Here is a 13,718-nt window from a genome sequence, read left to right on the forward strand (position 1 = left end):
CCTTTTCATAAGTTTTTTAACAGCACACCAAAATAGTAACTGAGCATGAACACTGAGCTGACCTACCACAAATATCAAAGCACATTAAAATGCCTACACTGAGTGCACATGGGAACTGCCACAAAGTAAGGAATGAGGGATGATCAAACTTTCCCACTGACACACTCCAAACTTGACATCTGGACCCGAACAGTCCACAACACTTTTTAGTTATGGTGGATGGCAGAAGTCAATGTGCAGTCAGGAACCATCAGGATAATTTGCATTAACGATTTGTGCCAGGGAGTTGCCAAAGTTGCACATAATGGAATGTAGTTTTTTCTCCTTTTTCTGTTTTTTAATTAAAAACACGGGATGGTTAGAGTGCAAGTGGGACATTCAGATATATATATATGCGAAGATTTTACTTGCCCTTTCACCTTCAGTTCAGCTGTCTTTTCACCTACATCCAAAGTCCATTTCTCTATATGATAAGACTCTCTTTCTCTGTGGGACCCCCTGTCTCGTTCAATGCCCAAATCAGAAGTTAGGTGAAAGAAATTAAACAGGGAGTTGCAAAGGCAACTACAACCTTCAAACATTTTTTTACTTTCCAAATTAAATAGTTTTATAAATGCCAATATAGTATTTTAGAAGAAATGTTACACATGCACTGTCTGTGGATGACAGCCCTTATAAAAAAAAGAATAATATTACTGACCAAAGAATTTATTTAGCAACATTCAAACTACACATACCTGTCAACAATAATGCCGTGAGGTATGAGCACATATTCCAGATCTCCATAGTAGTGCTGAGGATAAGTGAACAAATCCAGACTGTATCCGGGCCAATTGTCTGAAATCTGAATATCAAATAGTACTGTTAAGAACACTTCATGGTGTCTGACATCATGTAACTGATATAAAATCAGCATTCTAGTACACTCCATTGGCTGAATTAATCATATGCCATATTTTCTTCCAGTTATAATTTACTATTTTGCTTTTCCTATTAATTATTTTGTTTCTCGGTATATCTCAGAAATCAAATGCTACAGTTCAGAATGTGAGAAATGTCACCTGAAATTACAAACAACTAGATAGAAAAAGGAAACATTTGATACTAAATTAGTGGCAAGAATGACTTTCTCACTACTTCAAACTCAGAATGCAAATATAAGATTGACAGTAAGAAGGGATTCTCCAATGGGAGGTTCAGATAGTGGGATCAAAAGTCATAAAATCCTACATTTTAATTGTACATTTCTAGTTTAGAGTTATTTAAAAGTCATACATGAATAAAGAAATAAGCATTATACAGATGAAACAACACATAGGGAGAATAAATTACGTGGTTCCTGGATGATATCTGTACAAATCAGTGGAAGACTGTACTTCTTGCCAGAGGTGAGGTCCTAAGTTATCAAAGATAAGTGATTACAAAATGTTTGCATCTCACCTCACTATCAGCTAGTCTTTAAATCCATACATTTACAGAAAAGAATATTTTACAGATTTAATATACATTGGTTTCATTGGTATCAGAATACAACAATTAGGAGATCTCACAGCATACAATGCCAGTAGAGATTAGGAAAGGCAAAACTCAGCCAACAGATGAAGGCTTCAGAAAGTGGTGAAAATGCAAAGTCACCAGCACAAAAACTAAACAAACTCCAACCATTTTCCCAATTCCTTGTAAATGACAAGACCTGCAGGTTCACAAGATTATCTTGAAATCATTACAAAGCTTTGCATCAATATGGTTCAGGATAAAAAGTGACATCTACTAGGTTTTCTCTACAATCATATTCCTTAAGTCACATATTGTCTTTCTACAGTTTGGCTGCATGAATCTTGAGTAAAAGGAAAAATGGTGACAAACTTGCCTTTTGCAAAGTGCATGTCTTAATGGTATTTTTGCTACATACAGCCTTTAAAGGACCATCACTGAAACTAACCTCTGCTTATAATTTTATATAATAGAGCAATAAACTGTTTCTCACAAATATTTGGCTCACACAGCATATTTGATGTTGAGCTATTCCTGGACTCAGACACAGCCCTGCCTTATGCTGTACGGAAAGTGTTCTGTCTCAGGGAGTTTGGTTTCCTTGGGGACTTTTTTTGCATATTCATTGACAGCTACAGACACCTCGACTGTCGTGTTTTCTTAACTCTACCCAACAATTTCTGTATCAAAAAAAGTTATTCATTGGCAGCTACCGCTGAACGCTTGCCCACAAAAGGGCATGACTGGGAGATCACTGGAATCAATGAAAGCTTTTCCCCTGACTTATACAAGCCTTGAAACTATACAAAAGAAAAAAAGTTACTTAGTTGTGTTCCCCATTTCCATAGAAACAGGAGATTATAAATATCCTCCTTGGCGAGGTTTTTAAATAGAGGCAAATCTTGCTCCAAAAACACTGCTGCAGAAATGCTGGGAAGCCCATTTTCCCATCTACTTTTTTAGTACATAGGGATGGCTGAAACTTTTTAAGCATTTTGTCGCCATGAAATGCCTGGAATGGTTTTGTTCATAAGCATTTTAATGTAAACTGAAACAATTTCAGATAACCTTAAATTGCCTAAGTATTATAAACACCCACTACAAAGCCCTGTCAGTGTTGCTTACTTCTGCATTCTCGTCAAATTGCATGTTTTTAGTGTGATGCAGAACACCAAACTAAATGGATGGAAATTGCTTTAGAATTCATACAAACCAATAGCTTTTACTTAGGTTACAATAAATTCTTTAATAAACAGGATCAGGATGAAATTTTGATTCTCCCATTTATCCTTCTGGTTCTCTTGCATAGGAGAAAATAAACTGCATCACTTTTCAATACTATAGTTCTCACTTACAAGTCCTTGCTGGTATTTGACAAATAAGATGAAATTCACATGAACTTTGAAATTAATTATTTTTTTGATATAATAAGCCTATTTCATATTCTTCTTTCTTTTAAATAGGCATTTACCAACAACAAGGCTTAGAAATTCTCATTTACCCTAAAGCTATTCACTGTGCTATGCTACAGGACAAGTTTCAAGTAATTGTAAATTCTTATGACTATTCTGTCTGGGAATTAAAAAAAAAAGGGGAAATTTAATAGATGAATTTAATAGCTAAACATGAAAACATATTAAAAATATAGATTGAACTCAACCTAATTTAGTTCTGGCTTTAGCCCTTGAAAATATGAAGGAAACAATTCTCATTGTTTCATAAAAAGACTATTCAACTGGATAAGTAAATATATATACTAAATATATTGGAGTACTTGCATGCAAAAAAAGTCATATAGTGAAAGAAAGACCAACTTTTAAAGTTCAGGCTTGGTATGTTCAAATAGCGTAGCAGATATTATTCAGTGGGTCTTTTTAAAGTGGATGTGAATGGATACAAGAAGGAATACAACTCCGTGGCAATACCCAAAAGTGTTCCCTTGAGGTGTAAGAGATAAGCTGGAGATACTCAATTGCAACAGCTTTGGAAGAACACCACTAATTTGTTGTCTGGTAAAGTGAGTACAGGTGATGTTTGAGCACTTCAAAGTGAGCATCAAGCAAAGTCCAGCTGTTGTAACTTAAATGATACAGGACTGGCCTTACTGTTGATTGGGGGGTTGAGCAGAAGAAATTAAATCAGTACAGCAGAACATGGTTACGCACATCCATATCCTTCTTTACAATATCCTCATGTTGCTTTGGTGATAATTTATTACAGGTGTCAGGAGAGGTGGACGGTGTGTGGCAGTTTCAGACAGAGCTCAAACATGGAGAGGTTGGTCCTTAGGGCTGTCTCTCAGGATGGACGGGACAGTGGCATGGACACAGTGTGACCACTGCCTACATACAGGGCTCTGGACCATGATCTGGGCAGCTGTCCTTTTAATTTCCTGCTAAAATCCCATTGCCACAATAAAATAAGAACATACCTAAGGTGGTGGCAGTGATGGCATTTCCTTCACGGGAGAATCTGGTTTGTCCCTCAGAATAAGGGGCACATTCATTCATTTTTTGCATCACTGAGCCATCCCCACAGGCACTCCAAACACACTGCCAAAGTTCGGGCTATTTCCTATCCCAGCCTACATTCAGGGAGCCCACAAATCCCCAGAGGCGCCTGAGCGTTCCGGTGGGAGCCAGGCACCTCGGGATCCCTGAGGATCCTCATCTCCGTTACTCGAGGAACCCGGTGAAGCGCAGCCACGGCCACAGGAGCCGCTCGCGGTGATCCAGGACCGCATTTCCACAGGGGAAGAAGCCACGAGCGCGGCGCAGCCCGGGCAGCCGAACACGGCCGTGCCCCTCCGGCAGCCGCAGCGGGGCCGGGGACGGCGGGAGTGGAGCTGGGTGAGGGGACGCGGCACAAGCAGGGGAAGGGAAGGGAAAGGAAGGGAAGCGCCGGGGGGACCGCGCAGGGCGGGGGCGAGGGCCGGGCCGGGCCCCGCTCCGCATTTACCACAACGCCGCGGCCTCCAGCGCCGCTCCCGCCCGGCCCCGCCATGTTCGTGCGCGCCGCCCGCCCGAGGGGCTGCGGGGCGGGGCCGCGGGAGCGCGGCTGGAGCGGGAGCGGGAGCGGGGACAGGGACGGGAGCAGGTACAGGTGTAGGAGCGGGTAGTGAAGTGGAGCGGCTTGGGCAGGGCTGCATAAGAGGCCTGGGCTGGATAAGTGGGTGACATTAAGCTGGTGTGGTTTAAACGGCCGTTTTAACAGGATTTTGATTATACTCTAGGGGAGGGAAAATGGGATGCCGGAAAGCAAATTTCCGGCAGTTCGATAATCACGCTTTCCATCCTAGCTGTGTTCTGAGATGCCGCTCCTTCCCCACCACTCTGTGTGTGCCGGAGCAGGCTGTGTCTTCCCAGTGCCTCCAGCCCACCCCCGCGGTGCCTGTGCTGTCTGTGGAGTAGGAGGAAAACACAGCAGGAACTAGGAACAACACAGCTTTCTGCCACCCCCCTTCCAATGCTGCTACAGTTATTATTAATATTTTGCTTTCACAGCCTCACAGATGAGAAGGAGCTTGTCTCTTTCTTCTCACTTCTTTCTTCTTCTGTCAAATATACAGCAAGAATTCTGCCATTCCTATACTAGAAATTATTAAAGGAAGTAAAAGTTGCTTTTAGGGGAGACTTGGGCATAATTAAACATGCCTAGGGGTACCCGAGGGACTCTTACCAACCAAGTAGGAAGACATTTCCATTTGGTACATTACTTTTCTACAATGTGATCATTGACACTTGCAGGTCTCAGATGAATCCAAGGAACACTATGGGCACATCTACCCTTGGAGTTTGGTGTCTGAGATGGACTGGTTTTAAAGTGAATCCTTTCAGAGCACTTGCATTAGAATTGATAGGGCAATTAATAACTTAGGAATCTGGTGTTAAGAAGTCTTCTTTAAATTAATCAGTGATTAATATCTGGCTAAGTACTAAAGCAATTGAAGGTTATCTTGTGATCAGTCCTTTCTTATATGAAGCCAAGTCTATTTGCTTTTTGATGGATTAAGGAACTATTCTTGGAAGAACTATTGCTGCAGTAGACAACATGCCTGAAAGAACAGAGGACCAGGTTTTGCAAAGTGACAGGGACCCCCTCCAGAATACACCTGCCTCAGAAGTGATGCCTGTGTATGGAGATTGAGGTGTGCTGCAAAAAAATAGTTCCTGTTCACAGTGCTTTAAAATAAACTTAATAAAAAGCAGTGAATTTGAACAGCATATAGAGACTTGTATAGATTTACATAAAGTAAATAAAAATATGTTTGTAAAATACATAGGAAATTTTCATAATGGACAAAATCCCTAAATAGATTTGCTTTTCAGTTACACATCAACATTTCATACAATTATTGAGAAAGTTCAGTGTTTCATCTGAACTTTGGAATTAGATGCTCCTGATTTGTACCCACAATCACTTTTCAAGATTTGAAGATTCTTCTTCCTTGGAGGTGGGCAAGAACCCCTCCTGAAGCCCGCATTTGCCCAAAGGTAATGCAGTCTGATTCACTTACCACCATATTACTGAAAAAACTCTTGCATTAACAACACAGAGCTGGGCTCTGTAGATCTGAAGCTATTTGAATTACAGCTAGAAACATAGATCAATTCTGCCACTGCTGTTTGAGTACTGGTTTCTTCTACTTTTGGACTATTTGGGTTACTATTACAGAGTTTTCTGTATTTTTTAAATATTCTTTATCAGATCACTGCAATACAAGAGATTGTTCTAACTACACTACAGACAGAAGCTAAATGCTTTGAAAAACGTCGACATGAACAAGACAGTAAAAAAAAAAATTCCTCTGGCATTGTGCTGAAAAACTTAAGCAGGAAATGTTTGTTCTTCCCATCAAGGTTGAATGACTGCATTTTGTTAAGTCTTCATTTTGGTATTCTTCTCTTCTAGCAATTCTACAGGGCTTGCTTAAGAAGTGTAATGAAGTGTTGTAAATAATAGTAAGTAAATAGATAAATTTAGCTGGAGTACCGTCTGAAGGGTGGTGCTGCTATCAGCAGCCACCCGCCCAATCCACAAAGCTACTCTTTGCCATGTAACATTTTTTCATTGCATAAAATGTAATAATATTTTTTATCTTTTCTGCAAATGAGACAAATTCATGGATCTGTGAACTCACAGAATTAATAGGAACTAGAATTAATGAGTTTCTTTGTGCGTGACAGAAATGAAGCTGCTAAGGATTTTGCTATGGAGTTATGTGTACTTACTGAATGTTTACATTGGGTTTTTTACAGTATGAACTGTTGGAGAATGAATGAATTTACAGTAAATTTTCAAAACTTTTTTTAATTATGGCCAAAATATGATTATTGAAAACATGTTATTAGGGCCTTAAGTGTGAAAAAGCCTGTAAACATTCTGAAGAATGCTCTTATTATCTTTGTTTAGCTATTTGTTTATAAACTAAAAATAGGAGGAAAAGAATAAACATTTCTAGACATACAACCATGGGAAATGATCAAAGGGTAAAAGAACAAAGAAAGTAAGGGTAGATGGTACTAACAAGTAGGTCTGGGTAGATCTGGACACATGGAAGAAGCGCACACAGAGAAGCAGAGCAGATTTAAGCCTTATATGCAAATCCCTTGTGAATGTATTTATATCTTAGGCTTTTACAGAAAAAACTTTATAATTTCAATTACACATCTGTTCCTCTCTTAGCTTGTTACTGATAAAATTAGGACATGTCCACCCTTTCACAACTCTAATGTAAAGAAATACTGAAAATAGAAGGTCAGGGGCAGGAATATATCAAGAAAGCAATATCAAGAAAAACATTATCATGGAGTTACCTGTAAGCAACCTTTGCAACTTCATTATGTATTCTCCTCATAAAGAGCTATAACAAACATTTGACAACTCGGTTTAATATGTAAACACCAAAACTAGACAAGAAAAGCATGAAAATCCAGAATATTTCAAGAGGTATGGCTTACCAATTGGCTTCAAGAGGTTTGCCAATTAGGGGATGAAGGAAGAGCTCTGATTCTGGTTCTGCCTGTTGCTGCAGCTGTTATGTGAACAGCAGAACTGTAAACAATCTTATCAAGCATAAACCTGCATTTCTTGGTGGTTACAAGTTAAGCGACAACAACCCCTCCCCTCAGTTGTGGCAGAGAAAGACATTTTTTGATAAAATCGTCACTGAAGAGATTATAAAAAACAAAAGTCTAGCATATACAGTACTTTTAAGGCATGTTGGAAGCAATTCTGAATTGTTTTCACATTCATTTTTAATATATTCCAGAATTTTAAGTTCTTATGCATTACCTGAGGTAGTTACCCAGTCCATAGAGTGGCTACTGGAGGCCCTGAAGTCAGCGGAACATATTTGATAGACAGCGTTACAGACATCTGGGAGAACATGAAGCACTATTTCAAAACATTTTCCTACATTCAGAAACATAGGGAGGCTGTAGGAAAAGCTGTCCCATGAGCAGGGCTAGGTATCATCCTGTGATGTGCAGCAGTATGGATGCTATACTGGCTCTGTGTGAGTACTGTACTACAGCAGGTGACAGAGTGGCACTGCAGGCTGGAATCTGGCTCCTGCTCGCCTTCGATTTCAAGAGAATTGCCTCCATTTCAGAGGAACTGGAAAGTTCGGCTTTGAAACAGTTGCAGCATCTAAGATCCACAAGGGAAGCTTGGATCATTTAGCTGTCAGAGTTAACCTGCTCTGAGACTGTGAGACTAACTTAGGCTTTGAGAATAAACTATGGTAACTTCAATACCAAGAAAATGGCTAAAAGCTGCCATTCAAGATGTTAGTCTGTTTTTTAAATTTTTATACTCTTTAAATCACTGTTAGGCACTGCTTGACAGAACTCTGAGCTCTGCCTTATTTAGTCTGTGATAAACATCTTTAATACAAAACTACATTTTTGTTTGTTATTAATCTCACTGTGCCAAACTAGAGCAGCGAGACCTTCACTTTGCAATTTCCTGTCTCCTGAAGATACTCTTCCTGCTTTTCTGGTTCATATTATTAATATAGAGTTCTTTATAGCTGAAAGAAATGCAAACAGAAATTTCCTCCTGTCCTTTAATACTAGAATAAACTTTATATTCCTCATAACATTAGGGAAGTATCTCCCCTAGCTAGCTATTTACAGATATTGACATTTGAATGATAAAGCATTATTTTCAAGGAATGCTGCTCACGTCATATCATATGACAAATTCATCATGCATGATCATGAAAGCTAGTCAGGGAATTTTAACTATATAGAGAGTCACACCCAGTGTAATGAATTTAACTGTTAGAGATTGTTTTCTTTTTAAAGGAGGTTGTTCACTTGGCTTCATCTCTCCTTTTTCTGTTTTTATTAATTAAAACAAATTTTGGAAAGTCTGCCAAACAAAAGAATTCTGTGTGTCTTAAACAACTAAACAAGTAGCAGTTTAAGGGCTTTTTTTCCCAGAATAGCTCAGTCATCTTTGATGTAATTTTGTATCCTTCACAGCTTGCCTAGAGTAAACAGTGCAGTCACAAAACCAGTCTGGTCCTGCAAGTTCTCCTGTAGTGTAGGGCAGTGAATGTTCATGGCTGGCCAGGCAACAGTTCTCTTGCTGCACAGAATGGCCTGCTCCCTGAGGGTGCTGGAATGCTGGATTTAGAGCATTTGCTAATTTTATTGTTTGTGTAAAAAATCATTCCTCCTGAGCAAACAGCAAATGTGGTTGTTTCTCCCTTGTGCAGTGCTTGGGGCCACATGTTGAACACTACTGGAGTTTCTTCCTTCAAAGAGAGAATTACTACATTGCCTCCTCAGCTTTAATATGGACCTCAAAGCAGTATGGAAACAGTTCTAGAAGTACTTGTCCATCTTTACAGCAGCTCTGGGAATTAGAGGATTGAGTCACCTGAATTTTCCATATGGGGGCTTTCACCTAGCAAGAGTAAATTAAACATCAATTTCAATAATTCTCAGTAACCAACAGCATTCAAACTCCTACATAGTGCTGTCTTGGCTTAAAGCATACTTCTAATTTTAGTCACACATATCCTGTATTTAAAGCAGATGGGCTCAAATTGCAGAAGTCAGGAACCCCAAAAATGAGAAATGCAGTATTAATGGTTACCAGTGAAAAAGCCAGGTATGTCATTTACCATTGCATTTCAAAAACATTCTATGACAAAGACATGAATAAATCATATTGCTCCAGGGAATAAGTTAAGTGCTTTAAATCTTCCTTCAGCTCCTACTTTCCAGTTGCTGAAACAAATGAGATGAGGGTTCTTGGAAAACAGATCCTTTTAGTAAACAACTTGAATCTGTTCCCTTTGTTTCATGGTCTTAATTCATCCCCAGATGATCATATTTATTATTACTATTATTATAAGCACACAGGAGCTCTACTTACAGACAAAAATATTATTGTGTCAGACACTAAGCAAAGAGAGAAAGAGATGATCCACATGACAGATAACTTACAGTCTAAGCCTAAGACAAGAAAGAAAGGGCTACAGTGCCAGGGGAGTTCAAGGAAACTGCACAGGTCAGTGAGATAAACCCTAATCTCAGCTCACCAGCAGTTTAGCTGTTAAATTTTTGGTGGGAAATGTTGCAAAGGACATTTGAGGAAAGATTTGAAGACAAAATTATTCCAGTGTGTGCATGCTTGTGTGAATTTCTCCATGCTGTGGAGTCAATGTGGAGACAGGCGTGGAATAATGAATTAACACCACAGGCTAGTACTGTGACTGAACAGAAGTTCATTCTCGTAGCAGCATCAACAAGTCCAGCTGACATGCACATAGCCTGCTATTTGGCTATGTCTGCTTGTCTACAACCATTTGTTGGAGGTACAGTCTAGAAAAAAATTGGTTTCCATAACTTAGTGAAATGCCAGTCACATGTACATCACCACCCTTTAAACAGTAAATAAGAAAACACAAAACAAGAAACAACTCACCTTGCATTTATACCATAATGCCACTGCTTAGCCTGGAGGGTAAAACCCCTGAATTTACTCACATTTTATTTACATAACTTTGCATGACAAAAAGAAGCTGGAGGAAGATTGACACAGAATGAAAAAAAATACAATTTAGGCATTCAGTGGTCAAGTATTCATCATCACGTCAGATGTCCTTCATGGCAGAAATGGCTGCTCCTTCTTGGTCAGGCTCAATACACCTCTAGTTACTGGGGTGGACAATGCCAATCAGCTGCAGGGCTCAGCAGCTGCCTTCCTCAACTATGGGAAGTGTCAGACAACCTTAATAACAGGGTTTGCCACCTGTATCTCCTGTAATTATATTATTAATATTATAAGCATCCTAAAGCCGAGGATGAAAGTATTTACTAGGGCTAGCATTTATCTAGGACTATCATTAAGCTGCATATATGTGAAATTTTCTTATCCGAAAAATGCCTACCTTCATTAGGGCTGAAATTGTTAGATATGACATTTTCCCTAAAATGTACGCCAGTGAAAGGCCTAGATTTTTAACTTTATGTCAGAGAAATCATAGCAGGAGTTTATGGTACCAGTTTTCCACAAAGTGTACAAAGGGCCAGAACGTGCCCTCCTACAATAAAACCCACCTACAGAGACCAAGGAAAATGAATTCAGTGAGGCATTTCTCCCATATTATTTTTTTCCCCCAGAATTTTGTCCTTTCTGTTTTACGAGGGGAATGAGGTTATCCCTCTGAAAGGAAGATTTTGAGGAACTGTCCCAGACTTAGTCCCCAGGAATGCATGCAGAGCCCAAGAAGCCACCATGCCTTGAGACCAGCCACATGGAGCCCATATGCTCCTGCCAGACCTGATGCTTGCTTGAGGCCGCTCTATCGAAGCCATACAATCAGGAACTCCCTCTGTTTGTGACGATGCCATATCTGATCCCTTCCTTCCTGAATATAAATAGTTTCATTCTCGAGAACAGCCAGTGAGATATTTATCATAATTTCATGTTTTTATTTTTAGAAATTAGATACACAGTTTTGTCATGCACAACTTCCAACAGGAAATATTTTCAGCTTGTGGCAATGTAACTCTTACTGACCAATAGAGCATTCATGCCCTGTTTTGCATGTTTTTTGATGATTATCCAATATAAGACAGACAATTTAAAATTACCAATTTGATAATTATGAAGGACTAGAAGCATTTCCTCTCATTACTTCACTGATTATCAGTAATTAACTACTGAATTTAGAGAATGTTCCAACTGGTAATGCTACTTCTTAGCCTGTGGACAGACTTGTTTCTGTTAATATTTAATAGATTTTATGAAGGAACAATTCTATCAGAACAACTGAGTTTATTCACCTTCTTCATTTTGTTATACCAATGGTACATACTAGTTGATTCATGAACATTACACTTTCAATTATTGGCATTTCCTTAACATATAAATACAAAGTTACATTATTTGGATTCTGTGAATTTATTTTATCAAACTTCCCAGAGGGAGCCAGAGGGTAAGGATGTTGTCCTTCTGTGTGTATTTTCAATGGTTTTCATTATAATATATTTTTGTCCATAATCAGAAGTGTTGGAAGGTCATATGGAATACACATCAAAAGGAGTTATAGCCTATCCATAGGGTGACAGAAGCTATTCACATGTCTCAAGAGGGGAACATCTCACATGCAGCAGAGTTACCTGCAAAGAACTATATGAGGCTTATGAAAAAAACCCCCATAGTACTGTTGAAAGACACTGGTAACAGCCCACTCAGCTACAGAAGGACACTGGCTTTAGTCTCTCCCTCTCCTGTTAAGCAGGAACACTTTTTGCACCTCTGCCCACTCACTTCCTAACTTCCCAATAATATATTAATATTCTTCTGACAATTTCAGAAAGAAGTCATTATTAGTGGTGAATGATGCATGTTTCCGAGTGTGGCCTAGCTGCTTGTCCCAAATTTCAGGATAGGACACCACCTACTTTGCATTTCCATAAAGTTAGCACTGGTAATAAATGGAAGAACCGAATCCACATCCTAACCTAATTCAGGCAAATAGTCTATGAGTGACTAAAAGCTGAGAAGGAGGCAATGGGAATACCTGCTGTTTTGGAGTCAAATCCTGTTTTATATTTTAAGCCAGAAGAAACAGCCTTGTTTGATTGTATTGCATTTCTTAAGAACAGCATCTTCACTAGGACATAATGTGACATGTTATTAAGTGCTAATAATTGGTGTGGTTTTGTTAAAATATACAGTGCAAGTAATTCTTTTGAGTAAAAAGTAAATTAAATTCATATTTTACAAATCTGCAGCTTTCTTCCAGCTTATATCCTTTGAAAATGAACATGATTTCTTAACAATAAGTTACAGAGAACAAAATACACATTTCTACTCACCCACACATTCCTAGTTCACGTCATAGACAGGTATAAAATGCACAAGAAATAGAGCCTAGAATCACTGTAAAGTCTTCCAAGCCTCACAAATTTAGGAAAGGAATTTAATGTACGTGAAAATCTGGCTTTTCATAGTTAATTTCAGATTTTTTACTTCATCCTCTGCTGATGTCAGATACTATGATGTCACAACAGCTGCTGGTGTAGTGATTGATACTATACAGAAAAGGCTGAAAGGCTGAAAAAGGTCTTTTCTAACCCAAACAATACCTACAATTCTATGAAGAAAAGGTTATGCAGTAGGAAAGAAAAACATTTTTTCCTTCTCTGCAAACAACTGCAATAGTGTGCTGATATAATTTCTGCCTGTCTTGACTCCGATGCTAGGATATTGCTTTCCTTCTAACAGCACACATATAATTACAATCAAAACACATTTTTCTAATTTAGTTTTAGATTTACTACAGTATTACAGAATTCTTTACTCGTAAAAACACACAGCAAGCTACATGTGGTATCTGTATTGTGTGAAGTCTATGTTATTATAGGCTTCCACATTAAGAATTGGTTTTGGTAACAAAAAATGAGTACACAAAATATTTTACAGAAGCCAAGCTGCTTAGAAATACAATCACTCAAGCTTTTAAATAAAGCACAACAGCTCTTTAATATGTACTCCAGAAGCAATCCCATCCTGAAGTTATATTTACCAAGCTGTCTTCAGCAGCCAATTATTTCCCTTTGTTTTGGCTATGCAAGGAAAGATGTGCTCCAAACATATGAAACAGGGTTTTATATGTTTTCTGTATTATGTTTATAGAAATCTTAGCAGCTAGTAAAAATTACAAAGAATAACAAATTCACGATTTACACTCAAAG

General features: G+C 38.7%; 1 protein-coding gene across 2 annotated transcripts in view; it reads right to left on the reverse strand.

Moving 5' to 3' along the window:
• Positions 1-4,497, reverse strand: part of PRTFDC1 (phosphoribosyl transferase domain containing 1) — a 44,698-nt gene extending 40,201 nt beyond the window's left edge. Inside the window, exons 1-2 of one of the 2 annotated variants that reach the window (XM_027751750.2) lie at positions 4,453-4,497; positions 738-844 (exon numbers count right to left, since the gene is read on the reverse strand). In XM_027751750.2, the coding sequence (XP_027607551.1) occupies positions 738-844; positions 4,453-4,497 (152 nt within the window). Of the gene's footprint in view, positions 1-737; positions 845-4,140; positions 4,373-4,452 lie in introns of those variants that run through there. The other variant, XM_039380162.1, reaches the window with a different exon arrangement.
• Positions 4,498-13,718: the final 9,221 nt, after the last annotated feature.

Source organism: Pipra filicauda, unplaced genomic scaffold (assembly GCF_003945595.2).
Source record: "Pipra filicauda isolate LSUMZ 115617 unplaced genomic scaffold, ASM394559v2 scaffold187_size1440530_pilon, whole genome shotgun sequence".
In the NCBI taxonomy this organism is placed as follows: Eukaryota; Metazoa; Chordata; class Aves; order Passeriformes; family Pipridae; genus Pipra; species Pipra filicauda.